Source organism: Periplaneta americana, chromosome 16, assembly GCF_040183065.1.
Source record: "Periplaneta americana isolate PAMFEO1 chromosome 16, P.americana_PAMFEO1_priV1, whole genome shotgun sequence".
NCBI lineage: Eukaryota > Metazoa > Arthropoda > Insecta > Blattodea > Blattidae > Periplaneta > Periplaneta americana.
In genome coordinates this window covers 166,057,531-166,083,084 of record NC_091132.1, presented here as the reverse complement: position 1 = coordinate 166,083,084, position 25,554 = coordinate 166,057,531, and the positions used below count along the sequence as shown (strand labels likewise).

At 37.7% G+C, this 25,554-nt stretch overlaps 1 protein-coding gene across 4 annotated transcripts in view; it reads right to left on the bottom strand.

Annotated features, from left to right (window-relative positions):
* Positions 1 to 2,848: 2,848 nt before the first annotated feature.
* The window catches only part of LOC138691791 (uncharacterized), a 43,195-nt gene continuing 20,489 nt past the window's right edge, over positions 2,849 to 25,554 (bottom strand). For 3 of the 4 annotated variants that reach the window (XM_069814199.1, XM_069814197.1, XM_069814198.1), the window contains one exon: positions 7,879 to 18,378. In XM_069814199.1, the coding sequence (XP_069670300.1) occupies positions 14,074 to 18,378 (4,305 nt within the window). In that variant the 3' untranslated portion in view covers positions 7,879 to 14,073. Of the gene's footprint in view, positions 4,728 to 7,878; positions 18,379 to 25,554 lie in introns of those variants that run through there. The other variant, XM_069814200.1, reaches the window with a different exon arrangement.

Genomic DNA, 25,554 nt, shown 5'->3' with positions numbered 1-25,554 from the left:
AATATAATGGGCAGAAATATATATGACAAAATAATAATGATAACAATAATAATAATCACATCATTTATTACCTGTCGGTAGTCAAGTTTCTGGTAAACTTATTGGCACAATACTACAGTTGTAAGAATCTTAAAATAAAATTATAACTTAGTGGACTTAAATTTTACAAAATAATTAAGAATAACGATTACAATGAACCAAACATAAATGTATCATAGATTTAAACATACAAAAATAAGGAATAACAAAGATTACATGTGGCGTTCTCAGTCAGAATCTGAAATACCATTGCTTGACTCATTTTGGGAACTATAGGTAATGTTTGGTGGCAGTACCATATCTAACACTTCTTTATCAGAATATGACAGTCTAGTAATGTGCAATTCTTCCATGCTTGAAATGTACTGTTCAAATGCAATCAATAGCCTATTAAGCTATCTTGAGTTGTCTTCTCTCGATAAATTTTTCTTGATAACGATCTCTGTAGTTATTACTGGCCTCTTGTGTTTCTTCGCTGAAACTGAAATTTGATGGGTCTACAGAATCTCATCAATAAATACCTCCTACTTTGCCAAATTAAAATTTGCTTGTTCATCCCAGATTTGTCTAAAGTGAGTCGTAAAGGCACTAGAGATGAAATGAATATATTTACATCAGTTTCTTCGGTGTTCTTCGTAATCCCTGCTTGTACTATGATTGATTTGGTACATCAGATCCCCATTTACTAAACAAATATAATTTCCTGCACCCATTTTATCCTCGATTCATTAAAATATCTTCTTTGAGTATGTGGAATTCGTGAATCTGTATGATCCAACAGGGCTTGTAGTTTTACTGCGAAAGAAGTTTCAGTCACAATAATTGCTTCTTTTTCGGGATAACACTCTTTTTTGGCAGACTGAATTCTTATGTAAGAAGGTAATCGAGAGAATTCTTTTTTCCTAATTTTGTTGTACTCTTCTCTTGTAAGATTAGCCTAAATAAACATAGATAAAGCTTCGGTTGATAGAAGTTCTCGTGTCCTTTGTTTACCTACTTGCACAGTCTACTATATACAGTCACGAAGCTTGAGTTTTGAGGGTGCTAGAAACAGTAGACTGTGACGGTACTATTTTGCATTGCCTATAATGATGCGATATTAGCGATCCTAGTGGTGAGCAACTATCTAATGTTTGCATATTTACTATGTATTGAGCTTCGCGACTGTATATAGTAGACTGTGCTACTTGTATGCAGTTCCGTATTTTCAAGCTCGTTTTGGTGAAGTCATCGTAAAATCTTTAACGACTTTGGAAGCTTCCAAATGACCAACAGGACGAAGACTCATGTGGGCAGCAGCATATGAAAGCTCCCCAAAAGAATGTTGAAGCCGCATATTTCTAGTTTTCTGGCGTATGACTATTTCACTAATATCTTCGAAATTTTTTGTGGTCGACCAATTTTCTTTCTTTCGGTAGTCGAGTAGTTCAGGATTCTAATCGAAATTTCCAGAGACAATGTCTATTACTTTGAAGAAATATTTACTCCTTTCCGCTGAACTCCTCCCATTTCTTTTTGAAATCAGGGATAAAATAAAATAGCCTCTTATTTAAATCCGAATTAAGATTTTCCAGACATTTAATGTGTTTCTGCATAAATTACCTCTAAAAATCAGAATTGATCGTCAATTTTTTCTTGTCAGAATTTCTTATTACGTCATACAGGGTCCCTTTTGTTAAGAAAATATCATTACAGCGAGATCCTGAAGAAAATATTAAAGAAAATTATGTTTTATCTAAGAATGTAAAAATAACTGGCCGACACATGCTCTAAAGAAAGTGTTACACAGCAGAATTCCGCAAATATCCGCAAAATGTTATTAATGTTTTTATAACATTACTAATTTGTGTATCAGAAGAAGTTAAAATTATAGCCCGGACGTGCCCGGAACATAACTGAAATCGTAACAATACATCTATCAACTGGATTTTTATTCTAATAAAACACGTAGTGTTTCTATTTGTAATTTCGAAGTCTTTTCCTCAATATATTACTTTAGAAATAATAAAACAGCAAACTACATACCTCCAGGTGAAGACTCAAGTCAATTACTATTCATTACATGAACACACAACAAATTGATATCAACCTGAAAACCAACAACTTGGTTTGGTTTTAGAATGGGTCGACGAGCGTGGGAGGAAGGGAGAGAATACGTTTTGCGTAGTTTAACTTTTTCGCCACCAGGTGTGCTGCTAAATGAATGGAGTAATTAGTTTTTTTTTTCGCCACTTAGGCCTGGTTTTATAATTAGCGTGCTGCTAGATGCGATAATGCTATGTATCAATAAATTGAAATCTTTTTATTCAGTCTTATGGCTTAACACTAATATATTATAAAACAAATTAATTCAATGTTTTATATATTTACATCGTATTGTGTCATCATAAAAACGTTTTCGCACTCATGGGGCATCTTCAGGTAGGAAGTGTTTACAATATCAATCTAAAATCAATTAAAATAATCTAGCCTCATGTTTGAAAATAATAATAATCTTATTGAAGTGATAGTATATGTAAGTATTCAGCATAATGACAATATTGATTATACAAATTATTAAAACATAATCATGTCAAATGTTAAAATTCACAAGCCTACATGGCTGTAGAATGTTGCTGAAATGATGACTCACAAAAGTTAAATCTTAATACGATATCATTGGTGCATTGTGCTATTGCCAATAAACTTTCATTAATAATGACATAAAAACAATATCGTACGATGACGCAGATTATCTGCATGGAAACATCATATGTACTTCAATACATTAAAATAATATATATATATATATATATATATATATATATATATATATATATATATGATATACGAAAATCACTTGTGATTTAGACGGCGCGTATTCCGTCGGATCCTGGCCAACCAGTCACTCATAATGAGTGCACCTCCGCACATGTGGACATTAGGCCTGCGTTCATAGACATCTGTAAAACGCGCCAGGGCGAGTGCCTGCTGTTTCCAACAGGTGGCAGCACGCACAAGGCGCGAAGGAGTCGGGCATCGGATGGACGGCAGGTGGCAGCAGGAGGGGGGCACGCGGAGAAGTGGCCGGCATCGTCTCGTCCACTTGGTTGAGAGGCGTGCTCGCAGGAAGGTGTGATTGGGAGACAAGAGCAAGAGGAAGCAGGACTATACTCGTGGAGATTAGAGACAGCCAAGTATTGCGTGTGATAGAAAATAAACTACAGGCGTGTCTTAAAGGTGTACTAACAATTCAGAAGTGGGATATATCTGCGTGTCAGTCAAAGAAAAGCAACTAGGTGAGTTAGCTAAAGGTGCTACGAACACGTGGTAATCTCGTTCTTTTGTTAAATCTCTAAGGTGCTGTAAGAGATGGCGAGTAATCTAAACCAGGATGAGGATAGCGTGCTGGATTACGAAATGGAGGTCGGGGACCGAGAATCGAGCCCCGATTCCGTGGCGTTTTCGTCATCTGGCACGTGCAGGGACCACGTGGACCGGAGCGTCGCGTCTCTGGAAGACGACGCGCCGGCAGCGGATCCGGTCCAATTGGCGGTGGCCCACATCCTCAACCAAGGGGATGTTGCCAGGGCGATTCAGAGCATGATGCAAGAGCAGGCGGCCCGTATCCTCAAGGAGGTAGAGGAACGGGCGCAGGCTACCTTGCGTCATGTGACTGATCGCCAACCTGAGGCTGGAGGCGCCAGCAAAGGGGCAGCAAAGAAGAAGGGGAGTCCCGGAAGGCCAAACAGTAGCGCACGTGGGCGCTGCTGTAGAGAGAGCACCTAGTGTGGAAGTGCGGCCAGCAGCTCTAGGGCGTCATCGCGCCCTACGGCGAGAGCAGGGGGAGAACTTGTTGATGCTTACGATCCAGACGATTGTGAGTGTAACGTCGATCGTTGGCTCAACAAGATCGACCAGCTGGGCCGCATCCACGACTGGAGCGATTATGAGAGGGCGTTCTTCATGCAGGCGAAACTCCGAGGTGGGGCGAAGGCCTGGTATAATCGCCTGGAAGATTACGACCTCTCGTGGTCCGAGTGGAAGAAGGCATTGAGGCGCTTCTTTCCACTGCAGCATGACTTCGGCGAGTCATTGGAGGAACTGGTAGCGAGGCGCAAGCTACCAGATGAGACCATGACGAAATATTACCACGCCAAGCTTGCTCTGTGCGAGAGGTGCCGCATCAAGGGCGAGGATGCCTTCTCCTGCATCATCAGGGGACTTCCACTAGAGCTCCAGGGGAACGCGCGTGCTTACAAGTGTAAGACTCCAGAGGAACTCTACTCTGGCTTCCTGAGTACGATGGACAGGTACCGGGAGAGTGGACGATCCCAAGGAGAGGCGAAGAGGCGGTGCACGGAGACCGGGGCGAGGCGGGCACATAGCCATGGTGGAGCGGAGTCGGACAGGAAGACTCAGAGGGTGAGGTGTTTCAACTGCCAAGAGTTGGGCACTCATCTGAGTCGGAACTGTCCGAAACCAAGGACGCTTCGCTGCATGCGGTGTGGGCAGGCGGGCCACACCAAGTTTGCGTGTCCAAACCGCCCCATGGGAGATGCAGCCAGCAAGGTGCCAAACCGGAACACAACGGGCAGTCACAGATTGTTCTGCGGTGCGGGCAACCTTGGTGAAGCGGGACCTGGTTCCGCGGGTGGCTCGGTGGTGGATGGCTCTCCAGGAGTATGACATGGAGTTGGAGTACCGTCCTGGAACAAAAATGCAACACGTGGATGCATTGAGCCGAAATCCAGTGAATGTCCATCTAGTAAGCATGTCTCAAGGTGATTGGTTCTTCACTGTGCAACTGCAGGATGACAAGACTCAGAACATCGTCACGGCGTTGACGCAGGACACGGCAGACAAGAGTCTCAAGGCGAACTACATTGTGAAGGAAGGGAGACTCTACCGGAGAACTCAGGTGGGAAACAGGCTGTATGTGCCAGCGATGGCCAGGTTCAATTTGATGCGTAAGCACCATGATGAGGCTGGCCATCCCGGGTATGAACGGTGTCTGAGGTTCATCAAGGAGACCTATTGGTTTCCTAGTATGGGCCGTTTTGTCCGAAAGTATGTGAATGCCTGTCTGAGCTGCGCATTCAGCAAGGGTGGACATGGGCGACAAGAAGGTTCGCTACACCCCATCAGGAAGCCCTCCATACCCCTGGACACGGTGCACATTGCCCATCTGGGGCCATTTGCTAGGAGTATGAAGGGGAACAGTTATGTACTGATGGTGGTGGACGCGTTCACAAAATTCACCTGAGCGAAGGTCACTCGAACCCTCCGTTCGACAGAGGCCATTGAGAAATTGAGGGAGATATTTGGCGATTTTGGATATCCAAGGCGACTTATCTCTGACAGAGGACTGGCGTTTACCAGCAAGGCGTTTGCTGAGTTTCTGGCGGGGCGGGGTGTGCGGCATGTGCTGAATGCTATTGCCACACCCAGGGCAAATGGTCAGGTGGAAAGACAGAATCGCACTATACTCAATGCGATTGTTGCGAGCACAGAGTGTGAATCACGGTGGGATGAGAAGCTGAGTGAGATTGTGTGGGGCATGAACCGCTGTGTCAACAGCAGTACTGGTTTTTCTCCTGCACAGCTCATGTTTTCTCACCAAGGTGGTGCCATGGCGGACCTGTCTGGTGGAGTACAGGAAGTCAATATGGCAGAAGAGTGCGAAACATTTGAGGACATTCAGCAGGCGGTCCTCAGGCGTAGGGACAAGGCGGCAGAGAACCTGACCAAGGTGGAAAGGGCGATGAAAGCGTGTTCTGGTGAAAAGGGAGTCAATTGCAAGTTGTTGAACAAGTATGGTGGTCCGTACAGGGTGCTCGGAAATGACAGGTATCAGGTGAGTGCTGTCAAAGGCATGCGGGGATACCGCAACTTTTCAGCCACCGTAGCAGTGGATTCACTCAGGCGGTGAACCAGGATACAATGGTGACGAGGAAACTGTGACTGACAGACAGGACTTGATTGACCTGCTGGAGAGTTGAGAATTAATGGGGATGGCCGAATGTAAAACGCGCCAGGGCGAGTGCCTGCTGTTTCCAACAGGTGGCAGCAGGAGGGGGCACGCGGAGAAGTGGCGGGCATCGTCTCGTCCACTTGGTTGAGAGGCGTGCTCGCAGGAAGGTGTGATTGGGAGACAAGAGCAAGAGGAAGCAGGACTATACTCGTGGAGATTAGAGACAGCCAAGTATTGCGTGTGATAGAAAATAAACTACAGGCGTGTCTTAAAGGTGTACTAACACATCTATGACGTAGTGCAGAGGGCGGCCACCAGAGGGGACCCAAGAGGTGGAACTTAAACTGAGAGGATTCGATCCCACATCGGGATGGGAATCCGACATGGCTTAATGGATAAAGCATCAGCACGTAGAGCTGAAAACCCGGGTTCAAATCTCGGTGCCGGGGAGAATTTTTCTTCGTTCCACTACTCTTTCATCGTACGATGACGCAGAATATCTGCATGGAAACTTGATATGAGCATCGTTTCAAAACGTATTACGTGCAACTTACAATTTTTTTTACACGAACGACGAAAAACTGGATTATTCGTAAACAGAAGAAGTTTTAAAAAAACTACACGAAACCATTTTTAAGTACTGGTTTCACAGTTTACAAATATGACGACTTGGAACCATCAGACTTCACAGCATGAAGGATAAATAAATAGAAAGTAACAAATTTAATTTCGTCCACTGGAGGACATAATAAGTTTTGAAACGATGCTCCTCATATGTACTTCGGTACATTATATAATATATATTGTGTAAGCTTGTGTATCAGTATATTGAACAATAATAAATAAATTGTAGAATTATTTTATAATAAAAACGCATTACTGAATGTTGAGTCGTAAAGTCTGAAGTCAAATGGTGTGATTGGCTTTTTCTGATGGGGCAAGTGGGTTATTTTTATATTCGTGTGTTAACCATCGTATGCTCAACTACATTGACATGTGGGAGTTTCTGAAGTCTATTACAATGTACATCTCTCTTTAAATATTGAATTGAAGTTGATGTTTTGGCTATTATCATTACGTCAATTTCCAATGAATGAGCTGTTCTCGGTGTCCAAATAATATTATTGTGTATTCAATTTTATAAGTTGAGCATCGGAAGCAGGATGTAGTTACTGGCTCGTGTGTTTGCAACGACAGTCGTCATTATTGCCATATTGCAATGTTCTTCCAACAGATGTGCCCCACAGAAATTTATTTCGTAGAATTCGGAAGGTGTAAGATGAAAAAATGGACTAAACACTTTTCTTGCATGTTATTCCTCAGCAAATACTACAGGCTACCTACCTGTTAAAGTTATTTCTATAACTGTGAAATATTTCTGTTCTCATCATTTCAATAATACTGTACTTAAAGCAATCAAGATGGCAGGAAATCCAAATGTGCTACATGTCAAGAAGCAACATCACAGCTTGATACGAATGCTGATAACTTAGGTTTGACTCACTATGTACTCTGCCTTTCCTTCTGAAAAGGTCACAATATTAATTAGGCCTACTCCATATTTGAACACAACTAACATTGTTCTCTCACCAGTATTAGATGTATTAACATCAGCGCCTCTCTCTGTCTATATAGAACCTCACAACTTTCAAACGATTACTTTCCACTGCCACAAATAATTACATCACTATCACAATTTACATTCTATACTCCAATGTCGGCTCTTCTTTTTGTAAACCTGTAACGTGCCCCGATACCAGAGACCTTGCGCTCCATTTTTTAATCACGAATGGGTAAAATTGAGATTATTAGACTCTACTATGAGTATGAAGAATGATTAAGGTTGCAAATGTATTTACAGCATAAAATAAATACAGATTGCCATATACAATGTACAAGTAATTTATTTCAATGGGTGTTATATCCAATCATGAACACAATTAACAAAAGTAAATCTTTCTTAGTCACCATAAAAAAGAAAGAATCACAAGTGCTAAAGAAATACACAATATAGCAAATTGTACAAAATATAAAATGAAAACAACAAATGCTAACACGTTACAAGCGTCATCTATATTTAAACCCTCTACAGGAATATCTTTCCACACTTGAGTTATGTGCAGCAATATAAGCCAAATATGAGTTCTATTGAATTATATTGCTTTGAGTTTCAAGTCTCTAAATTTCATGGGGAAGGTTTGCTGAAATCACTATTAGGTTCAAATTCCCCTCTATCCGCCATCAGTTACTTTCAGAATCCTTTAATTTGTGACAGACGATATAGGGGATTTTGAATCTATTAGTATAAATTATATAATGGAAAACGGACAATTTTCCTAACTGTACTTCCCATTCGTAAGCCATAAATACAAACATAAAAATTACAAATAAATATAAATGTCATGTAAAACCATCCAGATGACAGGGAATAAGTAAGGTATCCTGCTTATGCGATCTAGAGTTAGAAAGGAAAATAGATATAAAACAGAAAGACAAGTTACTTATTTATGAGTTCGTCTACAATGGCAAAGGGAGTGAAAATCCAGTCCGAAGCTGGGCTGCTCAAGATACCTTAGTCACATATTATCAAAACTCAATACTAGTAGGATGTACTGGATGTACAATTGTCAAAAGAAAAAGTGGCCGCTCTCCAGAAGCAAAGTTCCCTTCAGGTATCTTCGCTACAGTTCGGAGACAGGCGATGTTACATGTTGTTATATCACATTGCCTGATATCTACAGTTATAATTAAAGTATTATATGTGTTACTTGATGGCGTAATGGTAGCGTGCTGGCCTCTTATTCGTGAGGTCCTGCGTTCGAATACAACCTCGTGCTCTTTATGTTATTTTTTTGTTTTGTTTTTAAGAGACAGATACAAAATATACATAATTGCTCCTTTCTCTTTTATGATTATTTTAGTAATTAACATCAGGTTTATGAATGTATTATGCCATGCCTTTATCATTACTCATTATGACATAATGGCTGCAAATGAAAATAAAAAAAAAGATTTTATTCTCAACAAAAATATCTTTCGTGGCATAAACAAAAGAAACTTACTGGTATCTGCCTTAGAACATTCAAACAATTAATCGTTCAAAAAACAAAACAAAAAGCTACGATTCAATATATTTAATCTATCTTTCCCACATCTAGATCACATCTTGCATTCGATTAATTTTTTTTACGACGCTTTATCAACATCTTGGTTATTTAGCGTCTGAATAAAGTAAAGGTAAAATGCCGGTGAAACGAGTCCGGGGTCCAGCACCAAACGTTATCCAGCATTCTTGCAGTCAAGTGGGTATGGAATCGACTAGAGTCTTTTCAAATAACTACAATTCTCAGCCACGACATTCCAAGCATCCTGGACATACATAAGCGTTCTGCCCATGGGCAGGTCTTTCACTGCAAACCCAGCATTCTCCAATCTTTCCTATTTTCTGCCTTCCTCTTAGTCTCCGCACATGAACCACATATCTTAATGTCGTCTATTATTTGGTATCTTCTTCTGCCTCGAACTCTTCTCCCATTCACCATTACTTCCAGTGCATCCCTCAGTAGGCAGTTTCTTCTCAATCAATGACCCAACCAATTCCTTTTTCTCTTTCTAATCAGTTTCACCATCATACTTTCTTCATCCACTTTTTCCAACACAACTTCATTTCTTATTCTCTCTGTTCACTTCACACTTTCCATTTTTCTCCACATCCACATTTCAAATGCTTCTATATATTTCTCTTCATTCCATCGTAATGTCCATGTTTTTTCCCCATAGTGCCACACAAAACACTTCACTAGTCTGTTCCTTAGTTCTTTTTCCAGAGGTCGTAGAAGATGCTTCTTTTTCTGTTAAAAGCTTTCTTTGCTCATGTTTGCAGTCTTTTTGGGAAGGATAAATGCGTTAACTTCCTGTTGCTTTCCGCACACCACTGTCCCTTTCGAATCTTAATAGATTCTAGGGGGCCCAAGCGTGGTGGTGAAGAGAGTGGATTTGGCTAATTGGGCCCTCCAGACTTCACCGAAATTCACTGCAAGGGTTAAATATTAGTTCTATCAGGATTTTTGACCCGATCAGATACCAGGAAATCCCAATTAGCCTTTGTCCCCCGCATCCTGGACGAACTTCTACAAATCATCAGAAAATCTTGGAGGGGAATTGGGCCAATTTTTTCGCAAATGTTTCTTTACTTGTGCCCTCGTAGTTCAGTCGGAAGAACGTCGGGATTTTGATGTAAACGTATGAGGTTCAATTCCTCGTTACTCCTTTTCATTTTATTGTGTTTGACGGTAATATAATGCAATAATGTAAAAAGAAAAAACAAACACCAGTATTATGCAACTGTATTGTTCCAAACCTAATATTAAATTTATGTTATTTATGTCGCTAAAGAACGGTAACAGAATATAAACGATAAATTGAATATTATTTATATCGCTAACAACAATAGCAGAATATAAATAACTTCAATATTATTTATACAGGATCACTAAAGAACGATAACATAATATAAATGATAAATATCAGTTTGTTTAATTAATATAAGATATTATATAATATATAATTAATTATTTAAATAAAATTACCTATTTTACAAAGAAAAATGGTTATTTATATTACAATAATTTCTTATATAAATTCAGAGTATTTATATCGCGAAAGAACGATAACAGAATATTAATGGTAACTTAAATATTATTTATAACGCGAAAGAACGGTAACAGAATACAAATTATAATTTGAATGTTATTTATATCGCTAAAGAACGATTAAAAAACAAAATGAAAACTTGAACAAGGCGCGAACTCCCAACCTTTCAAACATTAAGCGAGCACTCTACCGCTGGTCTATGAGACACAGATATGAAATAATTCCATAGTTCCGGAACTGCTTCTACAAGGACATGCATAATGTAACATTGCTGTGACCCAAAGTGGACTTAGAAATTTTCGCTGTTCACGAGTACGGCCACTTTTTTTTTTTTTTTTTGACAACTGTACAATAGATGGAATGGTAGGATGAGGATAAATGGGAGGAATGATCTCTACATGCGTAAGGATGATAAAAATGGAATGTAGGTCGGTAAAATGAAGGCAAATAGTATCGGTAGACATGCGTACCAGCAATGGAAACAAAAGTGTACTGGCAATAACAGTGTTACAATATAAAATGTATGTTCACATCTCTTATCAGTACTGAATTATAACAAACGTATTCCTAATTTAAGATGACATTTCATTGTAATGAATATTAGACAGTCATAATTCTTATTACATGAATTGACATCAGCTCCAGTATCCAGTTAACCTTACAATATCTACAAGATCATTTTCGAATACTAGAATATTATAACCTTATAATCTTATCAAGTTACGGCGAGTAAAAGAAAAGAATACTTTTTACTTGGCGAAGAACTCAAGACAACCTCTTGTCTATTAATACAGAAATCTTTGCTCCGATTTCAAATCCGCTTACAAAATACTTCCATCACTTAAATTGTATTAATTATGTGTTTTGAAAAAATGTAATAATAAATATTAAAATAAATGTAATTAAAATATAAATAATGCAATTCAAAATAAATGTAATCACGATATTAAAATAAATGTAGTTATAATATTAAAATAAATGTAACTGAAATATGAGAATACATTTAATTAAATTATTGAAAGAAAAGAATCAAAATGGAGAATGATGACACCTAGTATTTAGCCTTAGATGTTGTGCTTGCGGTTGCAAACGTTGTCAAAGAACTTAAAGCTCTGGAGGAGAGAACACATAGAAAAAAGAAAAGTGTGGGTGAGAAAGTAAAGTCCACGTAGAAAAATACAAAAGTGCATCAGAAACAAGACGTTAAAGATGTCTGAAAAGATAAATTACCTATGAAACGAATATTCAGAGAATCCCTCATAACATGAATTACCATCCCAGCACATATAAATAAATGAAAATAGTGAAATTAAATAAAAGATCCTTTATTGGTAATATATTTTTTATTCCTACTCAGAGAGATGACATTGGAAGATTCTCGGTCATTTAGCAATTTTCTAGGAATCAATGAGAGTACGTTCAACAAACTCCTAACACGATATAAATCATTTTAGTGCCGTGAAATCAAAACACTCACATTTGGAAACAATTATTATACTTTAATTGTCCGCGTTTCTATTATAAAGTAATATAATACGTCTAAACCCCCTCAATAACATATTTTTCATGTTTTTTTCATCATTAGATACAAAAAGAAAACCATACTGACTTTTATTAAACTTTTTAGCAAACTAATACGCTCTTGAATGTATAATGGCTACATTCACTAAAATGCGCTCTCAACGCAGTAATTATCATAAAATTCATACAGCATTTGCAGTTATAAATATATGATCGTGCAAAAATAGCATACAATACACGTGTGTTAAGTGCGTAACAAAATCTCGAAACAGAAGAGACTCTACTTCGTCTCGTCTTTTCTAACTTTTCTTTGATTCTGTTAGAATGCGTCCTTCAAGAGAAAGAAGACAAGAGGTGATGCCAAGTCTAAAATCTGGGAGGGATTTGTCTTACAAGTAGTGATATTCGCGTATACCGGTAATTAATAAAATTATCCTGTTTATGTGTAAGTGTGAGAGGCAGTACCTGCTAGGTGTAGATTTTTGCTAATTTTTTCGGAGATGTATGCAATGGAGGGGGGAAAGGAACTAGCCACCCTACTCCATTATCTCCTGGCCTAGTTGCCTCATAAGTGGTGCTTTCTTCATATCATTTGTGAGGTTCAGACTTGTCTTCGGAAAATTGACTAAACAACAATCCTATAATATTATATTTAATATTTAAAAATAAATTGCAAGTCGGTTATTTTAACATTATGTAGACAAATATCGCATAATAAAATAAAAATATTAGCCTAAGTCCAAAACATTGATTGAGCTGTAGTGACACCAAACGCGAGTACTAATGTTAGGAGATACAGCGCAAATCCGTAAGGTTTAATGAAAACAATTAATAGGCCTATTTATGTTTATTGAAACAACTCTTCTATACTAGCTAATATAAGACGTCCTGGAGTATTTCATAGGAATAAAATATGAATGAGTTTTGACAAGAAATTGCTATTAAATATAGGCTTATGTTTGCTTTCAAGAATGAAACCTTTCCTAAACCAAGAAAATTATTAACTTTGAAACATTAAACCTTAGTAAGATGTTAAATGACGCAAAGTTCATATAGGTAGGTTCTCTAGAAATATATTTCTGTGCTAAGCAATGCTATGACATTCTGAAGGACTGATAAAAGTCACAAAAGATGCGAATATGAAATTATTCCTTATAGACATGCCGTATGTAGGCTAGAATTTTTCTCTTAAGATATGTTAAAGATGTGAATAACTTACCACTTTCATTAAATTTCAATTGGATTGCAACTCATATTGCCCTTTTTCTTGTAATCCTCTAGAATAAATCGTATAATACAGGATGTTTCCTTACAATTTCTCACAAAACGCCATCATAAAATTCGTGGCGGCAGCAAAAAAAACCGCGCAGGCGGCGAATCTAAATTTCAATGCTGCAGATTCGCAGACGTCCGGCGATACATTCGCGTCGGTGTGGGCACGCTCATATACCCTAATGTACACTGAAACAGTGGCAACTTTGCAAAGCGAAACATTTGCCACCGCTGCGAATATTTCGCGTCGGTGTAGGGAGGCCTTTAAGCTTATTATTCGAAGTTATTGTTTAATTACTGACACAAACCCTGAAAATGCATTGGACTTAAAAATTCCGTGTTCTCCCTATAACACGCAGCTGTGAACACTTTGGCTGGAATACTTCTGGTCTCTGAAAAAGTACCTGGAGTGTTTCAACAAAGAGGATGAAAAGTATGTACAGTAGTCTGCTTCCCATGAAAAATCATCTATCTGGAATTCCGAATGTAATTTAGAAACAGGATGTTTCCGAATTGCTGCTCTCTTTTGTAACTGCTTTCTCAGAACTGTTCCGAAAGTACTGAGTTGTCATACATTTTTCCATCTCTACATCCATTCCTACAAACACTGGAAAATCATCTTATTTGTTACGTAATTAAACATTAGCACTGCCCTCATTTAAGACATCTACAATATCTAGGTAACCCTTTCTAATTGCAATTGACAATGGACTGTCACCATTCATGCGACATCCATTAACATCAGCACCTTTATTGATTAGGAGTCTCACAACATCCACATTACCTCTTAATACAGCAATGCATATTAGACTGTCACCAAACTTGTCACATGCATTAACATCAGCGCCTTTATCGATTAGGAGTCTCGCAACATCCACATTACCTCTTAATACAGCACTGCATATTAGACTGTCAGCAAACCTGTCACATGCATTAAGATCAGCGCCTTTATCGATTAGAAGTCTCACAACATCCACATTACCTCTTAATACAGCACTGCATATTACACTGTCACCAAACTTGTCGCAGGCATTAATATCAGCGCCTTGATCAATTAGAAGTTTCACAACATGCACATTATTTCCTCTTATAGCACTCAATATTGGACTGTCACCATGCTTGCGACATGCATTAACATCAGCGCCTTTATCGATTAGGAGTCTCACAACATCCACATTACCTGTTAATACAGCACTGCATATTAGACTGTCACCAAACTTGTCACATGCATTAACATCAGTTCCTTGATCGATTAGGAGTCTCACAACATCCACATTACCTTGTTCAACACCAGTGAACATTAGACTGTCCCCCTTATTGTTACATGCATTAACATGAGCGCCACTATCTATTAAGAACTGCACAACGTTCACATGGCTACCAGAAACTGCATAATACAAAGGAGTTTGTTTCCTGGCATCTTCAGTATTAACATCTGCACCTTTCTCAACTAGTAAGCTCACCATTTCTAGATCACCTTTGTAAGCAACCCATGACAAAGGTGTTCTGTAATCAGAGTCTTTCGTTTCTAAATGCTCTTTGACAGTAAATGCTGAAGTCTTCTGAGTTTTTAGATGATGTTGGGGGACAGCCCATGACAAAGCCCTTTTGTTTGTAAATTCTTGTCTTTCTTCAGCCTCGAGCAAAAATTCGACTAGCTTCATTTGTCCCGCAAAAGACGCCATGTGTAACATTGTAGCAGTAACATATCTCCCACACCAATCATGAAAAACATATGTTCCAATGGGATGATTCACACATATGCCACTTTTAAACATAAATTTCGCAATATTTATACATCCCTGTAATGCAACAATTCTCAAAACTCTGCACAAAAACTCTTCACTTTTCATCAGTTCCATAGTGAATATCATGTCACTACTTTCAGCACGACTACCCAGCAGCATGTCAACAGCTGACCACGATTGTATCTTGTCAGCAAGTGTCAGGGGTCGCCAGTGGAACACTCCCTCTTCAGCTGTACAATCACAATGATTCTGCAGTAATAGCTCCATGATTTCACAACTAGCTTTATTTGGTGAAAAATCAAGTCTTTCAGTGCGACTGATAACTGCCAAGTGCAAGGGTGTCCTCCCACCCTTATCCTTTTCATTCACATCACATTCAGGGGAAGACAACAATTTGAGAACATAATCTTTGTCTTCGTTTAGAATGGCAGTATGCAATTTAAATCCCCCTGCCAGAATTCTATCAAAAAATTCTCTCACGATTACGAACTCTTCTCTAAATAATATCTCTTCTATATATTCTCTTTCATCTTTGAAATATTTTGTGAACCACTTCGTGGCAAAGAACTCTAGAAATGTTCTGTGAATGAACATTGCTGCGGAATTTACAATTTGAACAACAATTCCACTCTTCTCATTTCCATTCCTAAATCGGTCCTGGAAATCTTCAACTCGTCTCATTACAGCCTTGGAGAAATGTAATTTGTTAAAGTCTTCAGTCTTCAGCAAGGAATGCACGGCACACGCCATATGGTCTTCCTCATATTCTTCCCTCTGCAGCTGCAGTGACCGACGCTGCACCAGATTTGTTACCTGTACATCTAATCGCCCCTTTTCCTGAACAAAGATATTCCATTTCCTATCCACGAATCTGTTATACAGGTCCAATAAATCCAATTTGCGGTCAAACTTCATCTCACCTGACTGACAAAATTGTGAAGCTTCACTACGAAATACTTCAGCCAACATGAAAGTCTGCAGAGGAATTTCTGTGAATTGGCTAAGTTTATCATTTAACGAATTCCCTGTCACTTCCAACAATTTGGCAATAAATATGTCTAAGTCATGCAGACAAACACTCATTTCATTCCAAAGTTTAGCAAGGAAATCAAGTTGATCCTGTTTTGTGAAAGGCTGTAGTGCAAATGAAAGACAGGAGAACTGTTCCTCAAGAGTGTCCTTCATTAAAGAACGAAAAGTGATCCAAAGCTGTTTAAATTTACATTCCATGATAAGTTGTCTTAACATCTGCAACACCTTCTCTGCATAATCTGGGCTGATTTCATCAAACCCATCTATCAGTATCACAACATTGCCACCATGATGTAACTCGTGTTTGAACAGTGATGTAGTGAAGTCACTCGTGAACTTTCCTGCCTGTAACAGGAGTTCAACTGCTGACTCTCCACAGTTACTAAGGTAATCTGTGTGCTCATTCAGAACTACAGTGACCACCCAACATGCAGGGTCATGTCGCTTGAATTCCTGAGCTAAATTCACAATTTCTGTTGATTTTCCCATTCCAGGGTGAGCCACAAGCAACTTGACCTTGTCAGACAGCAGCATCACTTCCTGCAAGCTTCTGATCGAGGTAACATCCATTAAGTGAGACTTAATATAGGGCATACTGCCATTGGACTCTTTCCAAATAAAACCAGTTTTTTCTTTATGAAGCCAATGGATTCTTTCAAATACGTTTTTGGCCGTCTCGAAATCCGCTCTTCCTCGAATTACAAAACAGCGACACATACCTTCTTCAGAATGTTTCGTTTCGTCAAATATCTCTACTTCTTTCCTATGCAGGACTATTTGCCTCAGAGCCTGTAGTGATACTCCACTTACAACTAAGCACTCTCGATCATCAGAAAAGATTGTCTCACTCACATGTGATCTCCTACAAAACGTACGAGGTATATAGTGTTCATTTTGTTGAGTCAGTTTATCTCCAATGCTTTCTACAACTCCAGAGAGGATCTGAGTTACAATTTCAACGTTCGCTATTTCACTGAATGCTGTGTCGTCAATCAATCTGTTAAGTTTCATGGACTCACCTTGGAAATTTATTTTGCAATCTAATATTTGTTTCTTTGATTCCTCATTCAGTTGCCCAAAACGAAACTCGTCTTTGTGACTGAAAGAATTTAAATCCCTCCCCTTCTCACTGTCATGAATCACAACAAGGGACTTTCCTGAACCTAAATTGTGGACTATCTTTTCTGTTGCCTCAACCCAGCCATCAATTACAAGTACATCACATCCAGGCCACTCACCCCACAATGCCAACACTTCACACATTCTCTCCTCCAACACGTTGGCATCTACCAGAATCTTCTTATCAATGCTTTGATGAACTTTGAGACAAGTGAGAACGTTAGAATTCTGAACACTCAGAAGTCCTCCGCCCTCTGGTAACTTTTGTCTAAATAAGATTAACTCTGTTTCATCAAATTGCAGATTAAATATTGCGAGCTGATCTACTTTTTCTCTATTTAAGTCACTAACACTGCACTTCACCATATCCTTCCAAAACTCAACATTTTCCGTGAGGTAAGTTAATGGATCTTTCATCCAGTTCTCTACATTAGTCAGAAATGTCTGGAACTGAGAATCTGTCCCCAGCGCCCTACGAAGTTCAGTTCTGATTAAGTAATCAAGCTCCTCCTGACTTGCTTGCTCTGTGTAGAACCTGAACTGATGGAGGAACTTATTAAAGTCAGGCTCGTTCTTCAACTTGGGAAAGTCATTTTCAGAGAAACGAAAGCATTTTCCTCCTGTCATGAGAACATTCTGGACATCAGTATCAATAGCTTCACCTACAGTCACAACAGCATTTGTGTAAACAACAAAGTGCACATCGCTGAATGGACCCCACAGTTGTAGATCAGTTTTCTCTTCCCATTTCTTCTTGAGATCGCAGTACGAACTATAGTGCTCCTTCATTGCGAAGATTCTGTGTACATTGTATCTCCTTTCTGCTGAGTTTTGTGCCCCTAGTTTATGTTTCAACTGTACAAAAGTTGGTATACCATCAATCCTCAGCACTAAGTCATCGAACTTTCCAGCCGCTTCCATGTTGGAGGCAATATGAAAGCTTTTTCTCTCATTGATTAGTCTAAGGAAGATAAGTCCAGGCATTTTGAATTCATACATATATCCTTCAATCCTGCAGGCTCCACCTGTCTTCTTATAATGCTGTAAATAAACAAAACATGAGAGGTATCTGTGTAAGATGCTTAAGACTCACTACTTTAACTTATATATACTCTGTTTATGAAGTCATAGATGGAATGCGACTAGTGACATGTAGCATATACAGGCAAAAAAAAATAGAGCCATGCTCGTTTGGAGATAAAGAGGCGGACGTCTACCTACTTGTACCGTACGTACACAGTTCTGCGCAGCAGTTGTTATTAGTTCGTGTAGCAGTAAACATCTATACACCACCCTGACGTCCGGGAATAATAGTTGCGTGTCTGAGGCAGCATAGATGATAGAAAGATAAACATAGAATGTTAAAAAAAATAGAGCTACGTAATGTCATGTAAATACACTAGTGTTTTTGAATAGCTACTTTTTTTTATTACTGTGCATCCATGCTATATGCAGTGTATTAGGTCAATTTTTCAAATTTGAACATTTTTTTTTTTTTTGCAGATGGGGAGAACTAAGGATGCAACTGAAGATGAACGCAGTATTATGTTTCGTTTGTGGCAAAATGGCACCAGTATGAATCAAATTGCAAAGCAACTAAATTTTTCCGTAAACGCGTACAGAACACAATAAAACAATCGAAACAAACTAAAGCTATGCCCGAAAAACGAGGAAGACCACGAAAAAGTTCTATGCGCCAAGACCAACTGATAGCTAGAGCAGTTCAAAAGGAATCTTTCTTAACTGCACCACGGTTGAAAGAGTTATTATCAAATGAGAACAGTCTGAATGTATCAACATCGACTGTAAGACAACGGCTGTGTGATGTGAAACTCAATGGCCGACTAGCCAAACACAAGTCTCATGTGTCCAAACAAAATATCAAAAAGAGATTGGCATTTGCTAAGAGACACAAGGATAAAGATGATCGTTGGTGTTGTAATGTTTTGTGGTCACACGAATATAAGTTTAACAGATTCACCTCTGATGGGAAAGTGTATGTAAGGTGGCCACCTAACCAGGAAAACAATCGTAAATACACCATAAAACTATCAAACATGGAGGTGGTAACGTTATGGTATGGGGATGTTTTTCATGGTTTGGTGTCGGTCCCATATTTCGCATCAATGGCAGAATGGATAAGGAAATATATAAAGGTATTTTGAAAGATGTTATGTTACCTTATGCCGAAGAAAATATGCCACTAGTATTGTAATTCATGCATACATACTGCTGGAGTAGTAAAAAACTTCCTTAGAACAAAAAATGTTTGTGTAATGGAGCGGCCACCGCAGAGCCCTGACCTAAATCCTATTGATAATCTGTGGGATCTTGTTAACAACAGAATTGTTCGTTCAAAGGCCACAAATCTGGACAAACTGTGGGAAGCAATCCAAAATGCTTGGTACTCACTTCCAGTAGGTCTTTGTCAGAAGTTAGTAGACTCTGTGGGTAAAAGATGTCGTGCTGTTTGAAGAGTAAAGGATATTCAGCCAAATATTAAATTCAGACATGATGGAGTAGTTTTTCCTATTTTGTAGCAAGTGGCTCTATTATTTTGACCTGGTACATTATACGTACACAGTAAAGATTTTTTTTTATTATAAAGATTAATGCAAATAAAGGTCATTACGTTTAGTTTATGTTGTCTTGTACATTATATAAATTGACTGCATTAATAAAACAATTGTATGTTGTTATTATGTGTGTTACTTTACTACCTTTCAACACGACTCTATTTTTTTGACTGCCACTGTATATAATTACTTTACAATTCCTTGCAATGTAATATTGGCTTAAATATTGAAGAATTCGATATATTCATTTAAAAATTTCCTGTCTCTGATATTCAATTCCACCATCAGTTTGCAATTCTGCAAGTTCCAAAACATAATAATCATGGTGCAGAACATGGTCAAGTAAAACTCATCTGGGTGATGGATCATAGTGGCATTGAAGGCAAGGTTACCATATTTTCTGAGATGAAAAAGGGAACATTTCTTTATAAATCGAACCAATTACATTTTTACACGAAAATGCATATACGTGCTAAAATATTATGTCTAAATATACCTTTACAATTTAATTAAACTTGTTGCAAATATATCTCAAAATACAGTTGAATGCAGTATATAACCAGTATTTTCTTTCTGTCCAATCTTATTTATTACATGATCCTATTTTATTAAACAATTTTGGCATTCCTTTCACATAATGGTAAAACTGTTCATAAGACGTAGCTTTAAAATTATATTGAAGATTTAAAATATTCTTAACAGAATCAGGAGTTCGCCTGTTCCTTTCTTTGGACTACTGCGGCTACATCATAGAAAATACTCTCTCAACACTGCCATTATGAGTTGGAATAGCAAAACAAAACTGGACAAATTTCAATAATTCAGGGTGATTAAAAGCATTTTCACCTGTACTGAAGTAGTGAGCCCATTTTTCATGTGCTAGTTTGAAACAAACCATTATTAGTTTCAATTTATTTCATAAATCGTTGTAGATGGCAAAAATCGTCGAAATATTTTGTATCATTAATACTCACTCCCTTTGAAATAAGATACTGAATAGCAAGTTCAAATTTTTTTCCAAATTATTCAACCTATCAGACTCATACAACCATACGAGAAGAAAGAACCATTTCCTTGTGGGAGGGAGGGGGGATAGCAAAACCACAGAATTCCCCCACAGATTATGGGGAATATCGTTTACCTCCTACTCCCATTATAGCTTGACCGTGGTACAGTATATCGGAATATGATCATTTAATAAAGGTATTTTCGGGGGACATGTTTCTTATAGTGTTACATCCATATCCGCGATGTTTCGGACCAAGTTGTATAGGGCTTGAACTGTTTGTAGATCTACTACAAATTGTAATAGGACATAACTTAAAACAATCTCCCTCTTTTTCTGTCTCATACAGAAACATATGCATGCATCAATAAAACTACGTAACAGTGTTAACAGAAATTAAAATAACAAAAAATAAAGTGCCTGAATAAAGGGTTATCGTGATAGGATAAATAAAGTAATATAAACTTTTTTATATGAAGCTCACCTTACTGAAGATATCATATGAAATGTAAACTCACATTATTTTATTTAATCTCGTCTTTTAAATTTACACGCTTTACCAGGATTACTTTTCTTTTTTCTGCATTGTTGTGCAGTATGTTATTCATATATCTCCAAGTGGTGGCCTGAACACCTGCAGACTTCTAACACATGAGTACAGGTTGTTAGAAAAAAAACATTACAGTGCTTATACATTTGTCAAATGAGGTATAGAAATTCTTAAACATTCACAATCTTACTAATAATAAGCTGTGTATAGTTTTTATACGAGACTTCTGCAGAGTTGAGACAGAAAATGTTACTAATAAACCATGCATAAGCGATGGATGTATAAACAGGCTGTAACTATACAATGGAAATTGCTTTGCAGTAGTTATATACACGAAACCCCTTGTTAAACCGTTGTATATAGAGAAAAAATGGCCGCTCCTCTAACAGCTGTTTGTATCGACTGTCATTTTATGATGATGGTAGCCTTGTAACCACAGAGGAACAAACCAAAGAGCACAGAATAATTAGAATAATATTGCTGTGTCTTTTACTCTTTGACAAAAATATAGTGTGGTAATCGATTAGAGCCAGTTGTACTATCGATATTTAACACGCCACACTAGAGCGCTCTACCAGATGCAATAGAGAAAATCAGATATTGTATTACCTTTCATAACGAAGTAATGACGAAACTATGACATAGCTCTGTAACAGTTACACTGTTATACACGACATATGTAGTGATTATTAGTAAGGAATTTACACACGACATATAAACGAGCTACTCATTGTATGTATAAGACAGTTAAACGTCTGTATATAGAGTTTTTATTAGTAAGACCGTTACAAACTTAAAATAAATATTATAATCTAGACACATGATCTGAAGACATTAATTCATAAATTTAAGCACAGAAACTTAATCATAAACAAAAGCAAAATAGATCTTTTGAATTCAATATTGTCTAACGTTAACAGAAAGAAAAAGAGTTGAAACAAGTTTGGGTGGGGGCATGCCTCCCATGCCTCCTGCATAACTCCGCCTATGTATACAATTGAATGGAGGAAATTCATTAACTGTTCAACCAACATGTTCAAATAATTTAGGCACAATGAATAAAGTTGTGAAATTTGTTGGTTGAAGTTTGTACATACTTCTTCAGAACCTTCTTCAATCAATTTGGACAGCATTTTCTATCTTCAATTGAGGTTTTTACATTAACAAGTACCGACTGGAACTCAACTACTGAGGTACATTAGCTCTGTATTTCATCAATGTTAACTTGGGATACACCCGAAAGATGGCAGGAACAACGCTTATATTTCACTAAAATTACTTTCAAGGAACGTTTTGTAGATTGTTGAACTTTGGCAAACACTATTTGTAGAAGTTCTTGCTACCTCACCAAACATGATGATGTAATTATTAAAGAGCGGATTTTCATGTAATTAAATATTATTTTTGCGCGTGGTAAAACACGATTAACAAAGTGAAAAATTCCGAACATTAAGTTTCAAGTTTAAAACCCGAATTTTATTTCACATAAAAACACATATTTTCACAAAAAAATTATGTAAATACATATTTTCAGGAAATTTATTACAAACATATAAATCTTCGAGTTTTTTACTTAAATAATTTTTTTACAAGAACTTTTAAACATTTTAAAACTAAATCAATTATGCCACTCAGAAGTACGTTATCTTTTTAAGAATTTCATGGTTGCTTCATGTTTCTAAGCGCTGTGTGGTGTAACCATGATCCATTTTTGTAATAGTATCGCCTCAAGTTCTGAGAACTGCTAGGCAGCATTTCAGTGTTATTAGAGAATAAATTAACATGGACAAGGAGGAGAGATCTTGCAACACATAATTAGGAATGTTTATTGTTGCTGAAGTTGACTTCATTCCATGCTTTGTTTGTGAAACACAATAGATAAGAGCTCAGGTATGAACATTATTTAATTTAAACAAATCTCTCTCCTCTTGCTCATGTCCAAGTAAGGCAATACGTCTTGTTGTGATTCCCTGTTATCAGGCTTCGTCAAGATATAATGAAAGATGGTTGTTTAAAAAACGATTTGGCTTTCCTATTAGCAAATCTAAGTTTTTTATGTGACGCCATAAAAAACTCGAAACATCCAAAAACCTGTTGTCTGAAACAGGGAGGTGCGTGCCGTGAAAATTAAACTAGACTCGCTACCAGGTCCAGAAGTACAAGTACTAAGGGACAAATTCAAGAATGTGCTTGGGAAAAACAGTGGATATAAAAAAATGTGTAAAGTTGCTCAAGTATTGGAGAGTGTGCCTGTAGGTGAAATTGACGGTGTTTGTGTTTGTGACATTCCTCTCTTTAAATATGCACATCTGTCGTCCTGTGATGTGGAAAGATCGTTTTCACAGTATAAGTCCTTGTTCAGAGATAATCGGCATGCATTTATGATGGAGAACTTGAGATGATCTTTGTTGTTCACTGCAATTCTCGGCCTACTACTAGCACTCAAATGTGGTTGGTGTGTACCTAGTAAGATTTTTTTTTTCCAAGCTAAGCAAGGTATTTTTGTCATATTTATAAAAAAATATTTTATTTTATTTTTAGCAAATATTTTCGTACTCTTTGGCACATAAAAAATAATATATTTAAATTTTTTAGCACATAAAAATCCGCTCCCTAGTAATTATCACCACAAAAACCAACAGTTTTATCAATTGGACCAAACTTTGTAAGAGTATTCTGAACATAGTCTGTAGTAGTTAGAGCCTCTTCATTGGGGTATTTTTATGTCCAGAAGAGTACACAAAAAAGTAAATTAGCATATAGTCCCCATATAAAAAAATTATAGTATGTTAATTAAAATCATTTCCACGAACATCAGGTAACATCGGATATTTAACATGTTATAATAATTGTTTAAAACACTCCTCAGTTGTAAATAGCAATGCAAGGACTTGCGGTTGCTAAAAACTTTCAACTATGGATAAGTGGTGAATGTTCAGGAAGTTATTATGGCAGCTAAAACAGAGTATTTGTTGCCAACAAAGGAGAGAATAATAAATGAGAGGAAGAGAGATGACGAGATCCATCACTGCACATTCTAAAACTGTCTAAAGTGCTAACTATACTATAGACAGTCTTTGGATCAGTGAAGGGAGAGAACATTCAGGTCATATCTTCACCTTAGAAACGTGTTACATATCAGACGATTTGGAATAAAAAAAAGCAATTCCACAAACGAATACCATCATTATTATTAATAATAACTTATTATTATCATTATTATCAGTTGCATAAAGGGATACACAGAGTCTTTCATAAGTAACGAGTCTATCGAAAAATCAACTATTTATAGTCCCAACACTGTTATTTCCAGCGTGACTCCGCCACTTTGCTTACGTCTTAGAAAGTGAAGGTTCTATAAAGTCTAGGTAGGTAGTATCATTCGCCATTTTTGTTCTTACGTTGCCGAGCTACCATGCGAGGAATCTATTTGCAACACTGTTAAACATTATCATGTCGTAACACCTATGATAATAAATAAAACGGAATGTAATTCAGCAAATAATTGAGCGGCAAGTAACGTCTTCATGTGCTTTCTGCTAACGCTAAAGTGCTAAAATGGCGGGCGATTATATTAAGTATTTATCGATCCTTAAGAAATGAATCAGTGAATCACAAGACACACACGTTTAAATATAGCCGACCTGCAACGCAATTGGCTGCCGGAAATTAGAGCAACGGGACTATAGGATAATTCTTTGAAATGACGTTCATCCTCACGAGAAAGAACCCTTCCTGGTGCAGTACAGTCGATTTGGAAACAAACGTCCCCAACCTTCGTCACAAGAGAAAGCTTCTTATCTATGTGTAATGTGCCTTTGATGCCAACTTAAAATGACATGGAGCATGGCCTCCTATACGCCAAGGATAACAGCACACAGCCATTCTTATATACATCGTTGTGATAGACTGGAATGATAAAATTCCACGCAGCCGTTTAACGTTATTGCAGAAGAGAAAAACTGCTGCCTGGTTTGAACTTGGAAACAGTGTCGTTCAAATTAAGCGTTTGTTTCGTAGACGAAGTGTTTCCAGGTAGGTGGATCGGTCGCACATGCCCAATCCGTTGGTCTCCGCGATTACCT